General features: G+C 40.0%; 2 protein-coding genes across 5 annotated transcripts in view; both read right to left on the minus strand.

The window, feature by feature from the left end:
- arl5a (ADP-ribosylation factor-like 5A) overlaps window positions 1–3,630 on the minus strand; it is a 9,724-nt gene extending 6,094 nt beyond the window's left edge. Inside the window, exon 1 of the mRNA XM_005746207.1 lies at window positions 3,264–3,630. Within this exon, the coding sequence (XP_005746264.1) occupies window positions 3,264–3,309 (46 nt within the window). The 5' untranslated portion in view covers window positions 3,310–3,630. The remainder of the gene's footprint in view (window positions 1–3,263) is intronic.
- A 749-nt stretch (window positions 3,631–4,379) lies between these two features.
- Window positions 4,380–27,265, minus strand: part of cacnb4a (calcium channel, voltage-dependent, beta 4a subunit) — a 33,733-nt gene continuing 10,847 nt past the window's right edge. For 3 of the 4 annotated variants that reach the window (XM_013914164.1, XM_005746208.2, XM_013914165.1), the window contains 12 exons: window positions 17,297–17,416; window positions 16,658–16,780; window positions 14,301–14,428; window positions 13,487–13,566; window positions 13,270–13,289; window positions 12,143–12,223; window positions 8,885–8,943; window positions 8,687–8,796; window positions 8,414–8,565; window positions 7,928–8,023; window positions 7,607–7,783; window positions 4,380–5,825 (listed from right to left, as the gene is read on the minus strand). In XM_013914164.1, the coding sequence (XP_013769618.1) occupies window positions 5,562–5,825; window positions 7,607–7,783; window positions 7,928–8,023; window positions 8,414–8,565; window positions 8,687–8,796; window positions 8,885–8,943; window positions 12,143–12,223; window positions 13,270–13,289; window positions 13,487–13,566; window positions 14,301–14,428; window positions 16,658–16,780; window positions 17,297–17,416 (1,410 nt within the window). In that variant the 3' untranslated portion in view covers window positions 4,380–5,561. The remainder of the gene's footprint in view (window positions 5,826–7,606; window positions 7,784–7,927; window positions 8,024–8,413; window positions 8,566–8,686; window positions 8,797–8,884; window positions 8,944–12,142; window positions 12,224–13,269; window positions 13,290–13,486; window positions 13,567–14,300; window positions 14,429–16,657; window positions 16,781–17,296; window positions 17,417–27,265) is intronic. The other variant, XM_005746209.2, reaches the window with a different exon arrangement.

A 27,265-nucleotide genomic window follows, 5' to 3' on the forward strand; every position in this document is an offset into this window, starting at 1 on the left:
GCGATATGGATTTTAGGCCATATCGCCCAGCCCTACTGCAGCTCTTCCAACTACAGCATTATCTGTACAAGCTAGTCAAGTTCGAAAAGCCTGTTATAGTTTTGTTTATGTAAATGTAGATGGAAAACCCAACCTGTGTTACTCTGAATAAACTGCTATCATGAGATAAAACAGCCACTTAAAAGCTATAACATTTTATTTAAACTGGATACATAGACAAATATCAGCCTGTCGGTTGAGACCTATTGGCTCTCAAGTTTTAAATACTCCTATGCCTTTTAGCACATATGATCTATAATCTGTTATGCTGAAGAACACAGAACATAAAAAGCGTTCATTTGCTTACACTAGAGAAGGTGAAAATAATTTATGTGCTCTGGAATATTTTTTGGAAGACAGCGAAGAAAAGGAATGCCTATTATATCATATTATTGTATCTAGATCTATTACCACACTCGGTTTTTGCATGGATCCCCAAACTAACCTTTGACAAAACAACTTGTAATTCAAGGAAATCATAAAAAGTCCATAATCAGTGTGTAATCATGTACAGCTAAGCCTTCAGCTAACAAAACTAAAACCTCAAAACTGAGGAAGCGAAAACTTTTGCAAACAGATCTGTGCAAGGTGAAAAATGAGCTTTATATATGCATTCTACCACACACAAAAATGTCATGTCAACATGCCATGTATGTTAATATGCTTCTGTTCTTCCACTGGGTTGTCTCAGTCAGCTGGGTAAAAGGTAAGACTTCTGAGATTTGGAAGCGCAGCTCTGAGGCTACATCCAGGGATGACAATAAAAGCTTTTCAGGCTTCAGGGACAGGATGGGTACAAGAAAATAAGAGCACAATTTAGAATTGAACAAATGGCAAATGTGTGGTCCTGTGACTCAGATGCATTATTATAGTATTGTCTGGCCACAAAACAGCTTATATGCATCTTGACATTACTCCTACATGTTTCTGGCCGTTAGGCAGGTAATTAAAACACTACTCCTTACAGGGATTACTTTTTTGTGTAGGGGAGACCGGGGATAGTTGTAACGTGGGTCAGTTGTAACACTTCCTATTTCTCCAATCAGGGCTAAGTTTCAAATGATGTGACTCATCCTGTGCATGCCCAATTCAGTTCTGCTATCACATGTGAAAAATCAGCACATTTGTCAAACACAGACAATTTAACACGAAAAAAAGTAATTTGTATGCCAAAAAGTAAGTTTTTCTACTTTATTTCAATTTCTAATAGCATTATTTGCTTTTCAGTTAAACTCATCAAACTTAAATTGTGTTATTTGTATGTCTATGGGGATATATTCTGTGTAGGTCTTTAGTGCTAATGTTTTAGCCGTTGGCTGTAATGTTAGCTAGTTCATGGCTATAGGAGTCTGGGTCAGTTGTAACAGCAACAGTCTGGGTTAGTTGTAACAATAATGCAGATGTTACAACTTACCACACTATTACTTTAACTTATATTAAACAAGTTGGGGCAACGACATCAGCAGAGAGAGGTTCACTGGTCGCATTTGTATATGCAGTTAATGCCATTGGCAACACAATTCCTCCACTGTTTGTGTTCCCACACATACATTATGCAGACCACTGTGTCAGAGATGGACCAGTAGGAAGTAGTGGTAGTAGAAATAAGTCAGGATGGGTGGAAGAAACAGATTTCCTCATCTTTCTGAAGCACTTTGCAAACCACACCAAGGTAAGCCATGATAAAAAGTAATGGAATTGCGATGCTGGTGAACAACTACATTTTTTCAGCTTCATTGTTATGTTCAAAATTGGTGCAAGAGTTGTAGGTTATGATGCCCACTGAGCCAATGAGGCCAAACTCAAGGAAGACCAACCAAAATTAATGAAATATTCAGTTGCAGAAAATTCCATAACTTGTCTTTTTTGGGGGGTTGGAATATGTTCAAAAGCTAGATTTCTGCATTGTGTCACACACACACACACAGCTACATAAATGGCTCTAAGTGCATTCATATGTTGAATAAACAAAGATTACATGTTAATGTTTTGTTAGTACCCTTATTTCATTGTGTTACATTTCACCCCAGGATATGTTACATCTAACCCAGACTATGGGGTTAATTGTAACATTTCACTCTTTGTGTTTGAGACCATACCATGCAATGGGTATTGGGTAATTAGAGAAAATAGCTGCACTATTTAATAGCCGAGACATGTAAATACTTTGCATTACATTTTGAATCCACTACCTTAAAAGAGCTCCAATTTACAGACAGAAATGTCAAAAATGTTACAACTATCCCCGGTCTCCCCTACATGACGACATTCTCTAACACATCAGTGTAAAGTCTCCCATATGTGTTGAGTTAACTTGAGTTAGAGTGAAGCTAGGTGACTGCAAAGACCTGTTTTATGTTATGATTCACATTATTTTCATACACATTAAAGTATTTAATGATCCTATGTGCCCCTACAGAAGAGACCACACCCATCTGGTTAGACCTGTTTTATCGCAGGATAAGTGTGATCACTCAGAACATATGTATTTGCTGTGATCCTTCCCTCTAAGTGGACAAGCGAACCCACACAACTCACCAACGAAACGGTTCCCAACAGAGCTGCTGGATCCCCTTACTGTAGGTGTCAAGGGTTCAGATTCTTCCTTTAATTTGTCACCTATCAGAAAACTCCTGACACTAATCTGATAAGATTAAGTAATCACACTGGCAGTACAAAGTCAGTGTGATTCAGTCTAAAGTCAATCGCCTTGTTAACTGGAGAATTTTGCTGATGTAGCTGACTTCTGTGTGCTCTGTTGGCGTAGCCATCTCCAGTCTCAATGCCGGTGTCATCCCGGACTGAACACAGCATCACACTGTACCTCGGGGTTCAGGTTACAGAGGTTTCGCAAGGACCTGTTTACGGATTCAAGATCACTAGCCAGGAATCTACTTGGTTTTGCCTATCTGCGCTCTAGAACCCGAGAGCATAAATAATCTAACACAAAGTTAATTCAGAAATGGAGCGCCATGTTCGCAGAAAAACTATCATCTTTGGTGAAATGCTGACCATATCGTTAAATATAAACGGTAAACCATGAGGTAACTTTTAAATTCACCGACAATACCAATAATGAAACAGTAAACGTCCCGTTAGGGACAGAAACTGGTTACACGGCTAATTATGAGAGAATAGACCAGCGGGCCTTCTCTGACCACGGAGCCCCCTTAGCTCCTACACCTTCGACAGTTTCATGATGAATGCCGCAGCACCATTCTTACCTTGGTGGTTAAAAAGCCTCCATAACTTTGTAAATAGTATTCCCATGGCTGACGGTGATGAATTTCGATGCCAGCTTGTAATAGTTCGATGTACCTTAGCTAGCCAGCCTTGTTGTTCAGTCCTGCCAACTTCAACTAGCTAGCTAACTTGCTAACTACAACGACGATGACCTGTCAAAGAATTCAAATACAACTGCCATACTTATATGAACTGACTTCTACTCTACATGACCTACGAGGTGAAAATGTAGGTCCGACGACTGATTTACTGTATAAAACAAAACCGAAAACGCTTAACACTGTCACTTGCTAGTTCGTATCAGCTGGCTGTTGTGAAGTACCCTGCGCTGTCAATCTTGCGCATGCGTGTCTAGTATCTTATGGAGCGCTATAAGGAAGGAAAAGCATTTATTATATTATATTATATTATATGATATGAAAACTTCATACACAACAGGTTTAATAATTATTAAATACAGTAACAGGTAAATTATTTTTTATGAATATTTCTATAAGCAAAAAACAAAAACACCCCACTGGTATCCATACAACAGCATAACAGCAGTTTATTTCATTACAGTTGTAAAATGACAGTGCACACAAATTCTAATCAATGCATCATTCTCTCACAGGCAGTATTCAAATCTTTTAAATCACTGCTTATGCTCCACTGTTTTGAAACTACAACAATAAAAGCTACTGTGTAAGGAAAATAAGAACGGAAGCCTGCTCGTCAAACTTCCCTCTCCAGAATCACAGCACAATGAGATCTCTGGTCTATGACCTGAAATAAAACGGAGCTTTTTCAATATCTAAATATTAAAATACAATATACAAGGATGTCATGTAAAAGGTAATGCTATTTAATCCCATATTAGCTGGTAGCGTACATATAAATTGAAAGATGGGGGAGAACTGGCTGCTCAACATTTCCATAAAAGTAGCATGTAAATGACACTATTAACAAAGGCAGTGCAGTCCTGCCCAAGTGCTTTTAGACAGCTTCTTACTTATCAGTAGTCTTTAATAAAACTCAAGGAGAATACACAGAAAAGCTGTAAATGACAATATAGAAGAGGTGCATGTTAAATTGCTACTCAAGGAAAGTGTTTAGTGTTACTTTATTTTATAAAACCTTTTACTAATATATTTCTTTGTCTGATGGTTGGAGGGTGTAAGCAAGGCTTTTATATAAAATGACATAAATGGAATGTAATTTATTGTTCTGGAAATTGAACCTTACACAAATTAAAATTTCTTTCCTTTGATTATTTTTCAGTGTATTATATATGGAAGCCCTCAATATAAATCACTCACAAAAACCCAAAGTCTTGCTTATTCCATGTCCTACGAAACCCATGACAGACAACAGCAGTTAATTGACGCATGGCATGTGAGAAATGCGCTGTTGTGACCATTTTAAAGACTTCTGTGCTGGAAAAACAGCTTTTTTTTTTCAAGAAACAAAATCATAAAATCACAAAAATAACATAACTCTCAGAATCACACTCCCATCAGGGGTGAGAACATAAACGCTACACTTCTAGGTCTAATTGACCTCTCATTCCTGAGGTTGTGGAGCTTTGAAATGTATTAGTATCTGCATGATTTTTCTCCTTTTCTGTCATATGATTTATGACAAAAACAGCGTTTAAAAAGAAAGGGAACGGGAAGCTACTGCATGAACCCTGAATTAGCCATTCATGCCACTTTAAAACAATAGTTGTAAAACTCAGGATTCGGGAGCAAGCTTTACAGGACTTATCACACACATCAAGGACAGCGGCACATTAAAGATGCATTAAACTCTCCTTCTACCATCTCCTGGACCCGTGCAAACAAGTTCTGCGCTGATCATCACTGCTGGATGCTGTCTGGCACTGGCCTGAGTCAGATGGTCCCTGTAATTACAGTCCTACCTGCATGCTACAGTAACAGCTGAGACAGCGGGAATGGTCCAGAAGGGCCTAGTTTACTTCACTCACATGTCATACTGGTGACATATTCAAAAAATGTCCAACTTTCCCTCTTAAATATAACTTTACTGAGCTTGTGCTACTTTCATATCCAGTACCTTGTTCACATCAAAGCAAGAGCAGGATTCTTATTTTTGGGTTCAAATGCTCATTTGTCAGGAGCCAAGGCCAAAGTAGATATGAGGTACTACACAAAATAAAAGGTGGTTTCAGTCCTCGTGAATGTAAGAGATTTATCATGTAATAGCAAACTTTCCCCTTGTGTTCACGGTGGTCGCTTGAAGAGACACAGGCCTATACTTTGTTAACAGCAGGCCACAGCTCAGAGCCGGTGCCTGGAGTCCTGGCTATAGCCTCCCGGGGATCCTCGGTTACGGTGGGGCTTATAAGAGTCCTGGTAGGGGTCCTGGTAGTCCTCCTCCACCAGAGGAGAGTGGTCCCTGCTGTGCTGTGAGCCTGAGGAGAGACGGTTGCGATTCTTCCGTGCCCGCTCGTTATGGCAGTTCTCATCGGCAGGCACTAGACTGCGACGTTCAACGGGCGAATGGTCTGTCGTCGTGTGGTTGCTGTTCCGGTTTCTTTGGGCCTGTTTGAGAGAAGTAATGCTGATTTCAAACTGCGTTTTGCTTTGTTAACACTCGAACAGAATCAACATAACTGTGCATTTTTAATATGTTTGCATTAGAGTCCAACAGATTTATCAGTGGGCTGGTATTATCGGTCCATATCAGATATTTGATGATTGAAAAATCCAAGAAGTAAAGATGGGAGAAACACCCTTCAACACTTCAATAATTAGTGCTGACATTTTATAGTTTGTCCACCAGAGGGCACTTTGCAACTAATCTGAATGGAGCCAGACAGAGTGTAAACGAGTAAATAAAAAAATAAAATCATATCAAATAAAATTGTTTGTTACTCATGGTTATTTTGAGTCTTCTTCATTGGTGTCCCCGTGAAATATATCACTGTAGATACCAAAAGGTTGATTCTGTTCATCTGGACGTAGCGTTTTCAATGGGGCAAACATTTCGTCATTCATCCAAGTGACTTCTTCTTCTTGATCAATGGTCATGAGAATTTGCATATTAATGATTAAGGAACTGACCTCACAGCCTACTGTTCATTAAGTGGTCTAGGTTCTGTTTTTGTGCAAATGTACTGTTTAATGATGATGTGGAAACAAAAGCCAAATGACTCACCTACGTTCAAAAAACACTAGAATCTGTGTAAAAAACATGCCAGCTGCTCTGGAGTCATGAATCAAAGTTTAAAGTATTTGGCTCCAACTTGAAGCAGATCGCCTAAAGGCTAGAGAGTACTGCAGAGATGAGAGTCTACAGGCAAGGTAAAGGCTCTGGTAGAGGTTCTTTGCAGTTTATGGACATCATATCTGCTAATAAGGTGGATATAAGATAATATTCATATCTGTATTTCAGTGCCATCAGTGAGTCATCTCATCCAAAATCAGTGCCAACATACAGCTAAACTCAAAGAATTATCATCAGACAATAAGAACGAGGAGTTCTGACCCCCACAGAGCCCTGATCCCATAGCCTTGGATTATATTACACAGAAGAATGAAGCCGATTCTTGGAACAAAAACAAACTACCTGCCAAGTACTCGGAAAAATACGTACACCTAGGAGGTCAGTTTGTCCTAAACACAAGTGTGATGTTTCACATGCACTTTTTCACAGAACTTTAAGTTCTTTTACAACTTTAGTTATTAAAGGTTCTATAGTTTCTTCACTTACAGTATTGAGGAAGTTACAATTACAATAGATTAAAATGTAAAAAGTTTTAAAATAGTGTTAAAGCCTATTTCACTGTTAAACCATCTTGTAAGTAGGTACCAAAAATTATATTTACTTTATTTCACTATACCCTAACTACTACTAACCTTTAGGTGCCTGGGCTATACTGGGGATTTGGGTAGATAATGGACTCATCTGTTGTCCACTAAAACCTGCTGTGGATATTTTTCCAGCATTGAAAATGTGACAACAAACCATTATAACTCACTCTAAGCATTCAAGGCTTCTGATCTACATCAGTAAAGGAGCTGCAAGCTTTTTACTTTAAAGACAGCAGGAGGGCCTTTGTTTCTCGAAAGATTTTAGTGTGGCTTTCATCTTGTTGCTAGAACATTTTACTGCTAATACCATGCACCTCAGCTATGGCTTTAGGGCATAGTGCATTATCAAACGCTGAGTATTCACACACTGAAATGATCCAAATTTCCTTCTATCCGGCAGGTTGGTAAATCGAAGTCATACATGACTGAAATCTGGGATTCTGTAAAACAACAATGAGAAGAAAAGAAACCCGGGACAGTTTTTTTGCTCTTTAACTTCAGAAATTCACCTGAATGGCAGCAGGATACGGGGAGAGAGCAGTGGAGCCCAGATTGCGTCCCAGGAGGGGGTTGAGCGGCATGGAAAGCGAAGTGTGCGTCGCACGCCAGTACGCCTCCAGGTACTCTGCCAGGTGTTCACAAGCATCTTCAAGCTGGTTCTCATCCAAAATAATATCAAACATCTCCTAAGGTTGGAAAAGAAGAGAGGAAGGTGTAACTGCTGCTGCATTTGGATTTCTTTTCACCACTTGTGATTACATCATGAAACCTAACTTAACTTAGAAGCTGTTGCTTCCCTTAATTAAAAAAAGGGGGTGATGATTACTCACAGAAGGACACTGCGCTAGTTTCTCTGCTGCAACAAGCTGCACATTCAAATGTTTGCTTTGAGACTTCCCTCTTGATTTGATCAGCCTCTGCAAGACCTGTGGGTGACACAAAAACAGTCTAAAAATTAAGAAACTAGAAGACGAGTCGTAACAGGCCCATGGAAATTGGACTCTGTTACATGTAGGTTTGTGACAAGAGATTCTTTTCTAGAAAATCCAGCCAACACAAGCAATGGCACGCCTGTCACTGCTCCAAACTCACATTACAGTCAAGACTATGACTTTCTCTCACTGCCTGAAGGGTTTCTTGGTATTTCACAGCTTACACTGACACTTGTTGACACTGACACTTGGCATGTTGTCAAGTACAACACAATAAAGTTTTTTGTCATTGTTTTTAAATAATATCAGTTTTTAAAAAATTAACATAATATATAGTATCCTGTTAGGCTAATGTAATTAAGTAACTTAAGCTTTTAATCTCACCTTAGGCGAGGACACCTTAACATGGATGATAATGGGTGCTAATGAAGTCTTGATGAGCTGCGCTGGGTGGTTAATGGTGTCAGCATCCAAAACCACCAGCTGTAAAGACCTGGCCAGCTCAAAGATCCTCTCTATTTCACTCTGGACCTCAGCTACAAAAAGTAAAGAATGTACGGCAGAGCAAATATGAATAAGAAACAATATGCAACATATTTACGCTCCACATCACCTATAAGACATGCGCATCATTGAGTGAGTTTCCTGTAGCTTTACCAAGGCTGGAGCGGGTGTTGGATCTCTCAATGATGGCCCTCTTACTGGGGTTGTTTAGTACTGACCTCTTGGCCAACGATATGTCAGCTGTTACCCTCGTGATGGATATCCTGGAACAAAAACTGTACGCGTCACACAGAGCACGGCCAGCACCTCGATGCAGTATATGACAGACTCTGCTTCGCTTTCACTGCTCACCTCCCATCGAACCTGTGCTTCAGGAAGTCAAACAGCGCTTTCTGCATCATGTCGGTGACCTGCAGCAATGGGGAGCGCAGAAGGCGGCGCAAACAACATGGACATGGGGAAAAGAGGAAGAAGAGAAGAATAGATTAAAACATTAATCTAATTAAAGGCAGGGGGAATAGGGAAGGCTGTCAAACTTGTTACTGTCACGGTCCCCGAGTCTTGCACCTCCCTGAGCCTGGTTCTCCGGGAGGTTTCTTCCTGTTAAAAGGGAGTTTTTCCTTCCTTTCCCACAGACACCAAGCACTTGCAGATAGGGGGCGTTGTTTGATTGTTGGAGTTTTCTCTGTCTTATTGTAGGGTTTTGCCTTACAATATAAAGCACCTTTCTGTGTTCGCCTGTCTTGTCTTCTTGTCCTCCTCTGTGCCAAGTAAATTCTATTACCCTGTTCTGTTGTGTCCCACTTCCTGTTTTATTTTGGTAATGGTTGTCCTCTGCATCTTGCAGTGAGTGTTACTTCCCCTGTCTCATATGCTATTGTCTTTCAGCTGTGTTTAGAGCTGCACCTGTTTCCTGTTCATGCACCACTTCTCGTCTATATATTATGTCAGTCTCCTCTTGTCCTATTTTACATTGTTTGCATAGTTGTGTGTTCTCTAGCATTGTTTTCCTTGTCCTATAACTACCCTGCACTGCTATTTAAAGCACTTTGAGTGATCAAGCAGAGTAGAAAAGTGCTATATAAGAATCAGGCTATTTACCATTTGCTAACCAGTAGTTAATCTCTGAACTTCAGCATTAAAAGGCTCGCTTTAAGTTTAACTTCAGCATCCACTTGTCTGCCTTTGGGTCTGCAAAATTATCCACTACCCACACAGCACACCCAATGGCAGTACCAAGCAAGCAAAAGGTGGCTATAGAGGCTCATAACATGAGCAATTTTATGCAGCTATGGAGCAGAGCAGGCAGTAAAAGAAGCTAGCCCCCCATTATTCATTCTGATGGTCAGTCTCTGGCTGAGCCACATTTTTACATTACACACTTGACCAAGCTATAGTCTACCCTGTGAAAAGCTTCTTTTTTTTTCCCCATCCTGGCTGATGAACGTGGGTCACATTAAATAAAGCGATCAAAAGCTTCAGTGAGCGATGTCGCAAAGACGAGTGCACAGGTGATAAATTTGGGGCAATCCCTCGGTGTAGCTTTGAATATATAGGCTTGGCTGGTGAACATGCTTGCAGCTCTGAGGCCTTGAACTGAAACAGAAGTTTAAGTTCACAAAGTTACCCTCAAAGACATACACGTATACTTCCCAAGGTCTTTGACTCAGAAAAGAAATACATGGATTCGTGAATAAAATCAGGCAAAGGCGACTATTCGATTGCGCCAGTTGTCGCTCTAAATTGGTCAAAGTACACTGACAGTCACATTGGGTTGACAGGGGCTTCATGCCCATTGGGCTGTAACACAAAGCAGTTGTAAGGAATAAATAGTCCTATTAAAATGTCAAAATACATAAATGCTCTACTCACATTTGAGGTTCTTATTTAAATTTACTTAAAGGGACAGTTGAGGAAAAAGAAACATTTTCCGTAGTGCTCTTTATCCATCTATATTACCACTTTTGAAGATATTTAGTCTCCCCTAAAGACTATGAAGTGTACATATGCCATGACGAGAGGTCACACTTGTGTAACTGTGTAAGCTGTTCCATAGTTTTGGAGCTGAGGTGCTGAGGTGTGAGTCCCCCTTTAGATGGGTGCCAAGAAAATCCTTATCTGTGGACCTTAAAAACTGGTTTGGAGAATAGGGGTGAAGTAGATCAACAACACAGAGCCTCACCTCATTTAATAATGGGGTGATATGGGAAGATTTATGAGAGTGAGTTAAAAGCCTTGCAGTAGCATTTCGGGGAGATGTGAGGTCATTAATAGATGCTTTAGACAGACATGAAAAGAGTGCATTACAATAATACAAGTTGCCTGTATTTTATGTCACAGTAGTAGATAGTAGACAAGAAAGTTGGCTGTGAGCGAGGGGCAATGACACATAGGAAATGGGCGGAATCAAACCCAGACCTCTGCCGTGCATACGGATCACTTACTCAACCAAATGAGTTTTAATTTTTTAAAGGAAATTTCAAAGTGCATCTTTTTGTGCAACAGTACAACTGAACAGAGCTTCATGCAACCTTGAAATATTGCATGTGACACCTATTAATTACCACGTGATTACATGTTAACTCTGTGGCACTGGCAAAATAAATAAATAAATAATATTATTGCTCACACATAAAAAAAAAAACAACCTGTAGGGTACTGCATGAACAGATAAACTACAGGTTTGGGACATGAAAAGTATCTCAAGGCATGGTACACATTATTTTATGTTTCTAATTTCAAGCGATGCTCCACTTTTTCAGACTGATGCAGTTTAACCAGAAGGTTGTTACCACGGCAACACCAGGATGGGAGACAAGGACTGTGATTCCATGACAACTGACTTCAGCACTCCCACCTTCCACAGCGTCCTTGGCCTCCTTTATGCTTTGCACTGTCGTTCCAACAGATTATCGACGAGCAGTTTGGATTTGGATGCTGTTACCCCGGGAACGCTCATCGCAGAATGAATTAACTGGGATTGAAATTCAGTAACTTACAACATGATGTAATATTCATGTAAGGCATGAGTCTGCACGGCCCATATGGACGCATGTTAAGGCAACTCGCCCCTGCTGAGTTCTTTATCCAATAGATTTAAATTCCCGTTCCTGTCCAATAAAGATTGCAGACATGGTCTGAGGTAATACTTGGTTGCCTTCTTTGTTCATTCTGACTGATGAAGACACACTGCTGTCGAAATGTCAGTCTGATTGCACAATTAAAAGCTGTGAATTCATCAGCATGCTCCAGCCCCTTCTGTCCTTTCAAAGTTTGCTCACACTGGGAAGCACCCAATACAGTATTCTGCTATAAAACGAATGTCACGTCACAGTCTTAGATTAAGGATGTCCTCACTAAGTAACAGTGAATTTGAATGAAGAGCACTATCAGACTTGTTATTTCCAAAGTGTTACTTGTTTTTAATAGGATCCCATAAGGATACTGAAGAATCTGCGTCTAGAACAAAGGACTTCTGAGTGGTCTCTTTCACCAGGACTAGTGAATTCATCCTTCATGATAAAAACGACTCATTTATTTGTTCATCTTTTGTGGAGGAAAAAAAAAAAGGCAAAGTCAGCCTGCTGGAGGAGCAGCAGTCTTTCTTACCTCATAACCTTTCAGGGAGGGTCCCACCAGGACAACTGGCCTCATGGAGGGAACCACGTCATATGGCGGAACATGCTCAGCCTGGAGGTCCAGAAACACAGAGATAAAGTCAAGCTCTAATATTTTTAGCATTTGTTTCCTAAAGTCTGAAAGCAACCCAGAATTCTCCCAGTGTGTCTGAGTGTAAGTGGAGAAATGCTTTAACCAGTGCCAGCACCAATCCAGAGAAAGATGTTGAAATCAAAGATTTTAAACAACTTCTGCTTCGTCAAAACTGTGAATTAAAGATTAAATAGTAGTAAACACTGATGATGCAAAACCTGCTCTGAAGTTCACAACCTTAACTGGATGGTTGGGAATTTTTCCTTCCCACGGTTGGGTTTTTCTCTCTATGTATTATTATAGGGTCTACCTTACAATATAAAGCACCTTAAGGTGACTGTTGTTGTGATTTGGTGCTGTAAAAAAAAAAAGAGAAAAAAAAGGAAGAAGAAGGTAGAAACTGATAAACTAACATATTATAATTAATACGATTATATGACTAAGAATGCGGTGAATCAATTTAATGGTCGTATTAATTGTTTATGTAAACAAGGGAAAATCAAGATAAAAGAAAATAAAAGATAAAAGACAAAAGAAAGAACAGAGAGAACAGTGTCTGTAACGAGGAGGCGTCCTCTTCATTTGAGATACAGTCAAGCAATTTCTTCCACTTTTGTAAGAAAGTCTTGGATCTTTGTGAAAGTCATTTTCTTTTATTACCCCAAGACACAATACCACGACATCTTTATGGATTCCATGACCAAGGATCTTTCTTATAATTGGATTTCTATTGTCCCCAAATTCTTTTGTACGTCCAAAATATGCAGGAGTGGTTGGTGTGTATTTGATCACACTGTCTCCAGCATGGCCGATGTGACTGGCATCATTTGCTCATAGCATAAGGTTCCAACACACTTTAATGTTAAATAAAAAGTTTGCCAAAATTACAGAATAATCTCCACCGTCCATATATGTACGCAATGTATAGAACTGGTCTTTTGTTTTAAAGGGACACAAAGCCTTTTTCTAATAACTGACAGTTCACCTTTAATTACATAAACAAGCAAATAAGCTGTCACACTCACCACTTTCTGTTTCTGCTTTCCTGAAAAAGAAGAGAAATGTGTAGTAAGTGCACACATTTCTATCAGCTATGTTAAAGCCTTATTTTACTACAAAAGGTTAAAAAAAAGATGCTCCTACTGATACACAGATATAACTACAAAGCAGAAGACAAGACCATCCCTTGTGAATCTAACCGTAGCATTTGCTATTATAAATAACCGGATCTGTGCAACCAACCTGCAGAGTTTGGGTTTGGTTTGAACGTTCCTGACACCATCTCTCCCAGACTGGAGGAGGAATTCCCACTGGATTTACTGCTGGATGGATAACACCGGATAGAAAGAGCAGTGTTACTGTAAAAGCTAATGGGATGATTTCATCTGTCACCACCACCGCCCACGAATAAACTCACTATCTCCTACAGTCATAAACTGCATATTATACTATGTTCTTGGATTTAAATAACATCAAAGAACTGGTGAATCAGTGATGTGTCTGTAAAGTAAGGCAGACTTCTACTGAAAGATATAAATACATACAAGACAAAAGCGATTGCATTAATCATCGACTGGCGTGCAGTTTGTCGATTGTTCTTTCACTGTAAATATATATGACCTAAATATGTCATCATTTTTCTTTCTGTACTATTGTGATAACATGGCTTTGTGATAGAAAACACAAAGCACCTCACAGTGACAAGTGCTTTTTTTGTATTTTATGGTAACTGCGAAAGGATAATAGTACTCAGCACCATTAATCGTCTCGTGACTACAACCCAGCATCCCATCTGATGGAAAATTCTGTGGTGGCTCTGATCCAGGTATACCTCCGAGAGCCTGGACCACACAGCACAACTTGGATTTCATCCACCTGACATCCTGCTTATCTGCCAGCCTCTACTCATCCCTAAAGTGGCTCGCTCTCAGTACAATCCCAAACCCTTCAAACTCTCTTTATCCCCTTTGATCCATGTCTCTTCTCTGCAATATCTGTTGCTGCTGCTGACGCCTTCGCTCTGCCGCACTCATCCAGCCCTCCTCCTCCTGCTCACCCAGGGAAGCGTCCTCTCTTCTGCTCCTGTTGAAGGCGGATGTTCTCCAGCTTCAGTGGGCTGGGAATGAACCCAATGTCACAGCCCTCTTTCACCAGGCGTCCAATCCACCAGTCATTGTTGTATTTCTGAAAAACAGAACGAGAAAAGTCTCAGCGACAAAATCCCAGAATTTAAATTAGTCCTTAAGAGTAATCCATTGTAATTAAGTGAATTTCCTCTGTATCGGTATGCAATACAGCGAAACAGCTTCCACATTACAAATATCTCTGTCCATAAAGATACCTTTATCACTGTTCATACTGTAATTACAAATAACAGTGTTCAGTAGACTAACACAAATATTTCAGAACGCTGTGTACTAATAATACAAAGTACAGACAGGATCCTTTTTTTATTGGCTGGCTGGATTTCAGTCAGGGCAAACAAATAAAGAATGGTCAAACTGACCTTAAAGCAGACTGCTATTTCTGCTTTTACAGGCGTCTATGATGAGACTAGGGCTGCCACAAACGATTATTTTGATAGTCGACTAGTCACCGATTATTTATGCGATTAGTCGACTAATCAGATCATCATCCACTGGACGTAAAACTACAGCTTATTGCACCAGCAGCATCTGCTCTTATATAACTATCATTAGCTTACAGCTTTAAGCTTTTAAGGTGCTAACTAAAAATAAAGACAAGATGATAGTTTATTCAATTTTAATGAAATTTGCAGATTGTTTCGGTAAAGTTTAATAAACTCCTTGCTATCTAAAATATAACAGGACACCTGAGTATATTCTCCAGCATCTCACACTTCTGATAATCAGCTGTCTGCTTGAAGTTTATTCAGCTGTGTAAAAACTATAACTTTAATCTCAGCCAAACCGATTTACTCAGGAACAAATAAAATACTAAAAAAAAAAAAGCCAAACAACAACATTTTTAATTTATCTAAGTGACTCATATATATTTAACCTGAGTCGCAAAAGACGGCGGTGGGTTTGAAAACAATTTGCCGGGAGTCCGGTGTTCTCACGGCGCTAGTGACCTAGCCCCCGCCTAGCTATCGAGCTAGTGGGTAACAGACGTCTCCGAAAACGTCGGAGCGCTTTTGAAAATATGTGGTGTCTTGATAAACTGAGCAGATATTTGAGGTTTACACAGCTACATTCTCGCCTGAAAATATGTTAAACGTTTATTTTGTGACCCAGAAAGAATAATAAGAGTAATATTAAAACTAACTAGCTACCGCCATTGTTAGAAACTAAGCTGGGCCGCGCTATGAATTCTGGGACACAGCTGCTTCTTTAACGGCAGCTGGCATCCTTGTACATGCAGTGCTGCCATCTTCTGTTTCAGTCCGTTATTACACTCTTAAATCCTGCTATTATTCCTGCGTCTTTTGCGATCTTACAAAGCTTCAAACGACACGTCGACTATTAAATCAGTCGTCGACGATTTTGATAGTCGACGTAATCGTGACTAGTCGACAAATCGTGGCAGCCCTAGATGAGACACATTAGTGAGCCCTGCACCACACCAACTGTACAAAACCAGAACATCAACTCATCCGGCTCATGATCCAACTTAAGTCACAGGTTGCTGTTTTGTGTGTCCAGACAGAAAGTTGTATTGATTTGCTTTAACTAGTTGTTGTGAGAAGCCTCACAAACAATCATATCAGGACATATTAATGGAGTTTAACTCAAATCTAAGGAGTGGCAATTTTTGTGGAAATGGAAAAGCGCAGGTAAAGTAAAGATGATAGAGTGTATTTACTCCAAGGCCTTGTTCAGACTACCAGCTTAGATATGTTTTTTGCCCCCACATACAATAGAATCACAGCAAACTACGCTCCTGCTCCTGGATTCAAACTCTTAACAGCTTAACAGGAAGCAATGTATGAAACTGGGAAGAACAACAGCCTGTGCACACACAGCAAAAAAAACAAACAACTTGTTTGCTAGCACTTTGGGGGAAACCTATGTGATGGAAAGCTGCATCTTAATCATGGCTATATAGCTACAGATGCTCAGGTTGTTACCATGACAACCCATACAGATACATTAATGAAATCTGGACGCACATTCAGTCTGTTAACTTAAAAGCTACATTTTGAGCATAGCTCTTTTTATGAATATCAGATTAACTTGTGACTCTTTTCTTGGCTCTTGCAATGAAAAATAAAAAACAGAGATAGGTCACAAGCTCCATGATGGGAAAATTTGTTACACAGAGAGTAGCAAAATAGCTAACATAAAACTCTTTGTTTAGTTGAAAAAACACTTTCTCCTGTGGTTAAAAACTAAACTGTGCAGGCTGAATTGAATCCCCCCCCTACAGTGCCACACCGCAACTGAATTGCACCTCTTTGATGTGGAGGAAGTCCTTGGCATCAAAAGATACAGCCGTGCCAGCCACGGGAACATCCTCATCCAGCGCACCACAGTAACTGACATTGGTCTTCACTGCAAACGCAACTGCTTTAGTCTGCAAGACAGAAAGGAGGGACGAGTTTTTGTAGCAATAACCATGTATATTAGCAGTGAATAATTTGGTTCAGACAATCAATCACAGAATGGGACATTTTGTACAGCACCAGCGTGCCCATCGTGCTCCAGCATCACACATGCAGAACGAATGGCCTGCAGTGAGGGGTGGGCACTGCTGAAGAGAAGCTATTTTAGACCTCCTGACAACAGTGGCTGGAAGACAGCATCAGTAGTGATCACACCACATCTACAGCAGGTAGCAGGGAAGCCTCATACCAAGGCCATAAAACCAAAGTATTATTATTATTATTATTATTATTATTATTATCATCATCATCATCATCATCTGTTCCTGCGCAGTGAATGAAGTGATCAAATTGAGTGATCTTAATGTTTAACTGTTTAATTTCACCATTATTTCCTAAACTGATGCAGTAATAAAAAATTTTTTTTATGTGATATACAGCCAGTTATGGTGCTCTGTTACCCATAAACAGCTCCTAGTGAAACTGACCTTTGCTCTCTCAAGCTGAACAGCGGCCTGCTGCTCCCTCTCCTGCCGGCCGCCCTCCTTCTCCTCCTCCAGGGACACATCTGAATCAGATGGTCGGCTTGTGTAGGAATCAGCTGAGCCCTGAAGAAAAAGAGTACACAAAACATGGAAACAAGCAAATAGCACAATAGATGCAGGTACTAAGGATAAATAACCACATGGTGACATAACTTTCTTTATGCCCTCCAGATTAAATGTGACATCTTTGTTGTGCAATTTCATGTGTCCTGCACAGACAGATGCAGGGCTTGGCAAGAGCCTATTTCTTAAAAATATAGAGACAAAGAGATTTTTATGGAAACCCAGGTGTGTGTGGGGGGGTGGGGGTGTGTGTGTGTGGGGGGGGGGAGGTCATATGTGATTAGTTGAATTACTTTCCATGCAAGATCAAAGGCTGACCCATTCTAAGATGTCGGTTGCATGAATAGCTGAAAAGATTCAGAAGCTATTTTTTATTTCAAAGGATGAAATCGAAACAGACCACGGCAGACCAAATACAAATGTCAAAAATCTTTTATTCCCTTGAAAAAAGGCTCATTTGAAAAAAGGCTCGTTACTATCACAGTAACATAATTTCAAGTAAAAGTGACAAAAAAAAAGGACATTTGAATAATATGATGTTCATCTCTTATTTTCTTAGGGGTAACGCACTATTTAAGTCATAAGTATTGTTTTAAAGGAATAGTATAAACAAATGCTCCCACCCACCATCCTTCTCAGATTTGGAGGAGAAAACTAAAACAACCTTAAGTCATGCTTTTTGTTAAAAGAAATATAACATTCAATTTATGAAATATAATACATCACTTATTTTGCTTTATATGGTTCATAGGCTCCCCCCCTTTTATCAGGCCAATGGTAGATCCAATTCAGGTGCATAATCCTAGCTATAGTGGCCACTTTAGCATCAGACAAGGCTGGCTGCCATAAATCTGTGTTGAGTATAGGCTGTCAGTTAACTGTCTACCTCAGCTGTCAATATAGCAGGTGTTCATATCTATTTACTCTGAAACCTTTCACTCTTTGTGAAAAGAGTCTGATGAGTCAGTGAAGCTCACTTCTGTCAGATGAGAGTCAGAAACTGAGGATATCCTGAAATTTTCTGTTGGTAAGTGCAGGCTTTGCTGCTGTTAGCCTCTGTTAGCTACTGTTAGCCCTCATTAGCCGCTGTTAGCCGCTGTTAGCCTCTGTTAGCCACTGTTAGCCACTGTTAGCCACTGTTAGCTACTGTTAGCCCTCATTAGCCGCTGTTAGCTGGCGTTAGTAAAAGTTTCACATGATGTGAGAATGTAATCAAACTGTCTATCACAGGGAAAGTGTGAGTTTATACATTGTCTGTATAAAGTTTACTTTAAGACAGACATGAGAACAGTACTAGGTCTCTTATCTTAATTCTGACAGGTAAGTTCAAGTTAAAATATTTCTTGAAACTAATTTATTTAAGTTTTTTTCTGTAACTTTTCTAATTTTATTAATGTCCACATTTTTGCTCCATACTGTGTTTTTCCTATACAGACACCAGGAAAAGTAGAAATTGTGCATGGTAAATATAAGGTTTGGGGGATTAATCGATAGAGACAGTTGAGAGAGGCGCCAAGTACAGGAAGAGATAGCAAGGTCAGTTGGTTAGCTCAACCCAGGGATTCCCTCCTTGGGGCATCAGTACCAATGTGGTGTTTTTGTGTCGCCCCTTTTACCATATTTGGGTTTGTGGAGAGTTTCAGGCTAATTCTTGTCTGGCATTATTCTTAAGTATGTGTGCCTGTATATAAATATAAAGTCTGCTTCAGGCTGAAGATCAGTTTGATCACATGTCATAACTGTCACTCTGCAGCAGAGTCAGTGTTGGACATTTTAACTGCTGGGCTAGAGGAGCAGTAAAAACACCCACCCACTTATTCAAGGCAGATAAAATGATTGTGAACTACAACAAGAGCAAGATTCTGACCAACTAGCTGAAAAAAATGTGTCAACATAATTTGAAACAACAGTGAATGCTCAGCTGGGAAGCACATTTTCCCACAGCAGAGAATTATTACAACATCATTGCACTCAACAGGCTCCAGGCATCAAATACAGTGAGCTGCCCATCCTGCAGTGAGGGAAGCACACTGCAGGATATTTTGCACAGCTGATATTTTGTCCTCCCTTATGGTATTAAGAAGGATTAAGAAGGAATAATTACTGAAGCAATTTGCAAACTTGATTTGGTGGGAGAGAACATTTCACTTGTGTGAAGCAAGTTCTGTGGGAGGAAAAAAGTGCTTTTGAGTTCATAGACACAGCAAATAAATTGCCAGCTGGCTTGGTGAAACAGATCGCATCTGTGTTGCTGTTACAGTAGCAATAAAGGCAAAGAATGGCAAAATGGTGTTTTGCACCAAAGAGCTTATGGATAAGTTCAATTTAAATGGAAATTGGGGCTGATGTTCTTGTAACAGCCATGCACTAAACAATAAATCTTTTTGGATGCCAGACCTCACCAGTATCCTGACTAGAGTCATTACAAGGTTCCACCAAGAGCCTGTCGCTACTACTGCTAATCAACACCAGCAAAGCTCTAGTAATACAAAGGATGGTTTGGACACCCCACCAATAAAAGGCATCCTATCCATTGTGACTTACATCTGTGATTCACTGGGAATGTGTGGTTTTCCAGCAAAAGGATCGTCTAAGATCTATGCAGGCCATAGCACAGCTAGCATGATTTAATTCTTGATAAGCAGTGGTCCAATTCAATGCACAGTTGATTTGAAGTTGCCCAGTCTCCAGTTTGTTCCTGTTACCTGTCTGCTTACTTGTTGGCTACCCTGCAAGCCTCTGTGCCACACTTCTGGGAATAAACCATTTAAAACTATTCCTGCCTTCCTGAATATTTAAGGTGACTATATCAGCTTAATGCTATAGGCTCATGAGAGTGAAACAAAAAGAACACACTTCTTGCACATGAGTTGGGATAATGGACCTGGAATACAAACCCATCAGTCATCATAACAAGTGCTTTCAGCCACAGTGTACAAGGCCTCTATTTTCAAACAGGGCTGACTTATAGTTTGCTTACACTGTCAACTCACAGCAGTAATGCAAATCTTGGCTCTGAGGACGTCACCTTTGGCTGACCGGTACTGTTACTGTTTGTAATGCCATGTGGGAGAACTGGCAACAGTTCAATTTGCTACAACTGCACCATGGCAGAACAGAGTGCTTGAACACTGTGAAATCTTTTAATTATAGTGGTAATATAGTTTTTGAATACACTGAATTTTATGCAGTTGAAAAATGCATTGGTGAAAAAGTGTTTATTTTGAGTTAAAAACAGACTAGTTAACAATTACAGGGACAAATAGAGGAGTTACTAAACATTAAAAATACCAATATGTGACCAAAAACAGACACTCACACACTCCAGAGATATGGAGGTAATTAGGTTACATGGTTGTTATTGATTATCTGTAGGTGTGAATGTTTCTCTAACTCTCTGTGTTAGCCCTGGGACAGACTGGTGACCAGTCCAGTTCATACCCCACCTTTCACCCTATGGCAGCTGGTTAAGCCCCCCTCCCCTGAGCTCTATAAGCGGAAGCAAATGGACAGATGGATGCTCCTGTTGATGCGCCAGGGACCAGTATTGGGCAGTTTCCAGGGTTTTCAACTTGGACCAGTGAGCAACCAGTCAGCCTTGCATACAACCCAGTCTACGCATGTGTAACATGCACACATGCGCAGCCACTAACACGGCGTTAGTGTAGACGCTCTTCACTGTAAGAGACAATGTAGAAGGGGCCTGTAACAGCAAACCTAATCAGACACCTAAATTATAACCTACCCAACCGAACATGGACATTTTAAGTTAAAAAGGCAAAGTAGCCAAGGCTAAAGCTAGCAGCCTCTGTATGAGCAAAGAATCAAAGCAGGCGAGAGGAAAATTATAGACACAAGTAAAACAGAGAAAAAGTCAATGTCCTGTTATGTGATGATTCAATAAAATGACTACATGTTACAATCCCTGATAGTGCATTCCTTCAAATGGAGAAAGTCTTGAGGGATGGCTACTATGAGGAAAGGCAGCCCGGAAACTTTACCAGCGGGACACGTCGTTGTGTGCCTCAAATTCACAGGGTGTTTCGGTCTTTTATCACAAGCTATTCTGCCATTTTTTAGTTTCTTTTTACCTTCCTTGGTTAGGTTTAGGGATTAGAAATCTGATCTAGATTATAATATTAAATATTTGGGACACTTCATCAGTAGTGGATGTAGATCCCATGAGATTATAAACATTACTAGAAATTGTTTATTTATAGAGGAAATTGTTACTTTAGCAACAAAACTGTTAGAACCAAACCTTTGAACCATTTTGAATGCTGATATAATCCATGCAGTTTTAAAGTCTTGCGATAATTGAAATCAACTTTAATTTTGATAATGCTTTACAGTAACTGCCTAATTAAGCAATCAGAGGCATTTTCAAGATACTACTGCAACTGAGAAATGCTTCAAGGACTATTTTATATAAACAGCCACAGCATTTTAAAATCCTGTGTCGTCACTGTGGATAAAATAGTGATGTTCTAAACCAAAAAAGTCCAATAAATGGCCAAAGCAACATACTGTAACTTTGCCTTAGCAGACTTGACCAGTACTTGAGATCACAGCTAATATGTTGTTAAATTGAGAAGAAAACATTTACTGAGCAAAATATCAGTCAGTTACCCTCCTTTGGTCTTTGAAAAGCTTCCGAAAACAATCCAAACCCATACAGTAATCAAAATTATTGTAGGTGCAGATGAATAATTACATAAGCATGGACACTGGACACGTGTCTTACTAGCAGGAAAGGTCTAACTCAGTGCACTGTATTAGACTGCATAGAGTCTCTGGAGTTCAAATGCTAATTTCTGCTAATCAGTGCTTTCCATTCAGGGTAGAGGCAATGTACTATGTTCTGTGGCCTGCAGGCTGCTGTGCACACCCTTCTCTCCAGGGTCATGAGCCAGTTATTCTCCTTGTCACCAGCATTAAATAAGGGAAATGGCTGAATGATGAGACGGAACATAGCTGCTAAAATAGTTGCCACCAGCAATGTCAATATCATTTATGATTCACTGGCCTCACAGTTCATGTAACCCACCTGCCTGCAGGCATTAATAAATCTCTTTATTTGCAAATCTGACTGCTTGTATCTGTCACTTAGACTAAAGTTACAGGAACAAAGCACTACAGACATTCAGTTAACGCGTACTGTGAAAATGTTATGCAATATCTGAAAAGACGACTATGCTACCAAACCACGTGGTATGATGTAATGTATAATGAAGGAGTAATGACGTAATGCATGAATGTATTCATTCATTTTAATGACTTCTTTTCTTTCATATCGCTGTTCATCAATCAAAGCAGCTCATTTCCCACCATGTGACACATGAAACAACATGTGTCCTGATTAACATCAAAACAAATGAAGAAATATATGACAGCAAAACAAAATCCTTAAAAAGTGTCCATCATCCATCCATCCATCCTCCCTCTTCCACCATATCCCAGCTACCATAGGGCGAGAGGCTAACACAGAAAGACAGACAACCATTCACACTCACATTCACCCCTATGAGCAATTTAGAATCACCATTTAACCTAAGCCCACTAACAGCATGTTTTTGGATGGTGGGAGGATGTCAGAGTACCCAGAGAGAACCCACGCAAAAACAGGGACAACATGCAAACTCCACACAGAAAGGCCCCGCCCAGGTGGAGTTAAATATCTTCTTTCTAAACAGTTAAACAGTATTGTGCCCCGGAGTCGTCATGCCATCCATCCACTCAAAACAGAACAAAACTCAGAATATCATGTTCCTGTGTGTGCCAGAAATAAAGTCACAGAGAACAGATTCTGTCTGTCAGCTTCATTCAGACACCATGATATTTAATAACTGGGGAAACTGTGAAAGCAGATGTCAGGAGATGATGAATGATTGAAAAAAAGGCCGATAATTAATACAATAAAACACAATACCTCATTTCAGTCTTAATACACGCTAATATTCATGTGAATGTGCTCAGTTACACCAGTTTAAATACAGACATGCCTTGTTGCTTCATACCAGTATGTCTCCAGCTCATCAAATCAGGCGGATTCAGCATTCAGTTCTGCCGAGTAGCCAGCTGGTGGATGTTCAGAGTCCTGCAGTTTCGGCTAAATGGGCTGAAAAACTGGACTTTAGCATAAATGTTTACCTAGCAGATGACAGGACAGTCTGTTCCCCCATGGATGCTGCCAGACGCTCTATTTAAAACAACCTATCCATGCAGGACAAGGACTGAAGAAGGAGGGTGCAGCTATGCCATATTATAAAAAGAGCATCATTTGTCTCATCTTAAAATGTCATATGTGGTGAAGAAAGACTTTTTGAGCAAATGCCAGAAAATAGTTTGTTTTGGGAATATCTTACTATCGTTGAAATATTACAACTAGATGCCAAACGCACACCGCTATTCCAGTTTCATCTTAAAATATGTGAAAGCTGTGATTCTTCACATATATATGACAACGATGGTGCAAAGCTGCAGGCAGCATGACACATGCTTATAAACCCTTGACTTCTGACTAAGGCGTGATGCACTGCTTCGAGGCCGTCGTCATCAAGATCATCTGGCATGACAAACAGAACTCTCGCTGCATGTGTATGTATGATATTACATATGTGTTATGTAATATAACACATGTGTAATTATGCTTTATATTAATGTAATTAATGTACGTTAATGTAATTATTAACATGCTAATAATTGCACGTTAATAATTACATTGCACAGCATCTTGGTCAACTGAGGTTGTTTCAAATATGCTATATAAATAAACTTGGAATTGTCATGGTTTGCTAATGGGAGTGACTGATAATTCACTCCCATTGTCTTTCAGAATAATTCAGAATTGTCTTTCCAAACTTTTCCATCAAATGCATTTTTTTTGTTATGCATTCATCTCTTGATATGTTTCATCTATCCATTTTCTGCTAATTCCTTTTCCAATTTAGGCAGTCTAACCCAGCCGTCTCAGGGTAAAAGCTCACAAACCCATACCACGTGGACACGTCAGTAGAGATACAGAACAGAACCATTCAAGCTAATGTTCATTTCTAAGATTAGAATCACCAACCAACTTACCATGCATGTCTTTGCCCTGTTGGAGGGAGTCAGAGTACAAGGAGAGAACCCATGTGGCACATGGAGAACATGCAAACTTGACACAGAAAGGCTGAGCGGTGGATTCAGAATCGGGATATTCTTGCTGTGAGGGAGCAGTGCTCACTACCGTGCCACCCTCTTTATGCTCACTTACCCCAGGAGGCAAGGAGGCTCACCCAACTGTTGTCAGGGATCGACTCGGGGGACAGTGGCAGATGGGGAGTTTGACTGGGTCAGTACACCTGAGAAACTTTGATGCAGGTTTGCTATGGTGAGCTCATGGAGGACACAAATCTCGCATGGAGCAGTAGACAAAATCTTGTTTGGATACTGATTTCTTCATATTTGTTTCTCTTATATTTCCATCCTGTCTGTCACTTGTGAAGCAGTTTGAAATGCATTCGATTATTTTTTAAAGTGCCTTAATTTTTTTAGTTGAATGTCTTTGTCCCCCATTTGCAACCTTTCAAAGAGATTACGAAAAGATGTGTTCCTATCCTGAATATGGCCTTTTTGGGAGCTTGAAGCATGGGTTTGGTGACTATCACTCCCACTGGACATCAAAAATTAAATGAAAATGTGTAACAGGGCATTGGTACTAGAATAAGTCTTTGAAGTCAACCTGCCAGGCTGGACAGTGTGGATTAATGTCTTTGTCCAGGGCTTGCAGGCGTCTCCGCTAATGATCCATTCAGAGCCACGGGAGTCTTTGGTTGGTACAAATAACTGTTATTTACTGCCTCATTACAAATGAAATCTATAGCTGGAAGAGTGGAGAAAAAGAAATAAAACCACCACACAGCTGCCCACTGCAGAGTATCACCTGATGTATGTTTTTTTCTTTTAAAATAACAAACTACATCTTTTTGTAACACAGAATAATGTACATTTTATCTTCAACATGGAGGCTGGCTTTGTTTATAACATGAACCTATTGTTTTAAACAGTAGCTTTACTTTTACATTATATTATAATGTAAAATAACAGTTTATTTTTCATACCCTTGTGCACGTTTATTGGAAGCAATCATCTCAAAAGTAAGAATAAAAATCCAGTTGTTACTAGTAGTAGTGGTGTTTTAAAATCAGGCCATATTACCTCAGATCCCTACATTTGCCACTTTACAAACCTGAAGTTATTAATGCATGACAAAGACGTCAGTCAACACAAGGCATGTCTAAAATTACTGTCATGCACATTACACAAGCAAAGACTCCTACCCCCCGCTTTTCGTTTCTGCACAAACTGTGGCTCATTATCGAAGTGTCAAGTGGCCGGTCTTGAGTCCGTCATGCCACACTCTAACCTTATCTGTCCAGATGCCGAAGCTCAGTCCGTTCTCCCATCTCCAATCATCTTCCTCCCCTGACCTATGTGACTATCAGTCCCAGACTGTAAGACGAAAAGCATTCCCTCCTCAGCACACTCAGCTGGCACCAACACTGCATCCAGTAGCTTTAAGGGATAAACGTCTCTAAGTTCTTTGAAAACCTGGCCCACTTTGGGCCTTTAGCTCCTTGTGAACTCACTCTGTTAGATATACCTGTTCACTTGCTCATGAATGCAAATATCTGAGCAGCCAATTCAATGCATTTAGACGTCATCATAAATATCTTGTTGAAGTTAACTGAATTGAGCATGGCATGATTGTTGGTCGCAGTCTATGGGATTTTCCTACAAAACCATTCAATTCAATTTTATTTCTACAGCGCCAAATCACAACAACAGTCGCCTCAAGGTGCTTTATATTGTAAGGTAGACCCTACAATAATACATACAGAGAAAAAAAACCCAACAATGATATGACCCCCTATGAGCAAGCACTTTGGCGACAGTGGGAAGGAAAAACTCCCTTTTAACAGGAAGAAACCTCCGGCAGAACCAGACTCAGGGAGGGGCGGGGCCATCTGCTACGACCGGTTGGGGAGAGAGAAGGAAGACAGGATAAAAGACACGCTGTGGAAAAGAGCCAGAGATTAATAACAAATATGATTCAGCGCAGGGTTTTGGGTATACACCTCTTGGGTTTACAGAGCATGGCCAAAAAAAGAGAAAATACAGTATCGCCCTCAGTACCATCTCAGCACCCTTTAAATGCCAGAGTTTGCTGTACATTTTGCTTTTGCTTCCAACAGGATGTGTCCTGTCACAAAGTTCAAATAATTTCAAACAGGCTACTTTACCATGAGTAAGTTCACTGTACTTAAACAGCCAAAAAGCCAATAGATCTCAATCCATGATGTATGCGGTGGAATGGGTGATTTGTTGACAGCGACTGCAAAAACTGTTTGATACTGCGATGTCAAACTGGACCAAAATCCATGAGCAAAGTTTCCAATACCTTTTTGAACCTGCCCCACAAAGAATTAAAACAACTCTGAAGACGAAAAATGGATGAAACCTTTGAGTACCAAGGGGTCCAGTGAGTGCATAATAGAAAGACTTGGTTTAGAAATAAACAGTGTCTTCTTCAGGCGCTGCTTCCACGTTTGCACTACTATTTGCAATAGTAAAACTACTATGAGCCAGCGCAGAAGGTTTACTGGGCTTTGTGTTTTTCATAATACCTGTTATAAAGGTGAGTCATGCAGTGAACAATACTGTATGTTTGCAGAAGGGTAGAAAGTGGTTTACATCACTACCAGAAGCTAGGGAAGGACAGTGACTCTGCAATAAAAGAATAATACTCATATGGAAGTTTCCACCAACTATGACTCTAAATATTACATCATCAGATAAAAATGGATC

Source organism: Pundamilia nyererei, unplaced genomic scaffold (genome assembly GCF_000239375.1).
Source record: "Pundamilia nyererei isolate P.nyererei 1_Seehausen unplaced genomic scaffold, PunNye1.0 scaffold00175, whole genome shotgun sequence".
NCBI classification, from domain to species: Eukaryota; Metazoa; Chordata; class Actinopteri; order Cichliformes; family Cichlidae; genus Pundamilia; species Pundamilia nyererei.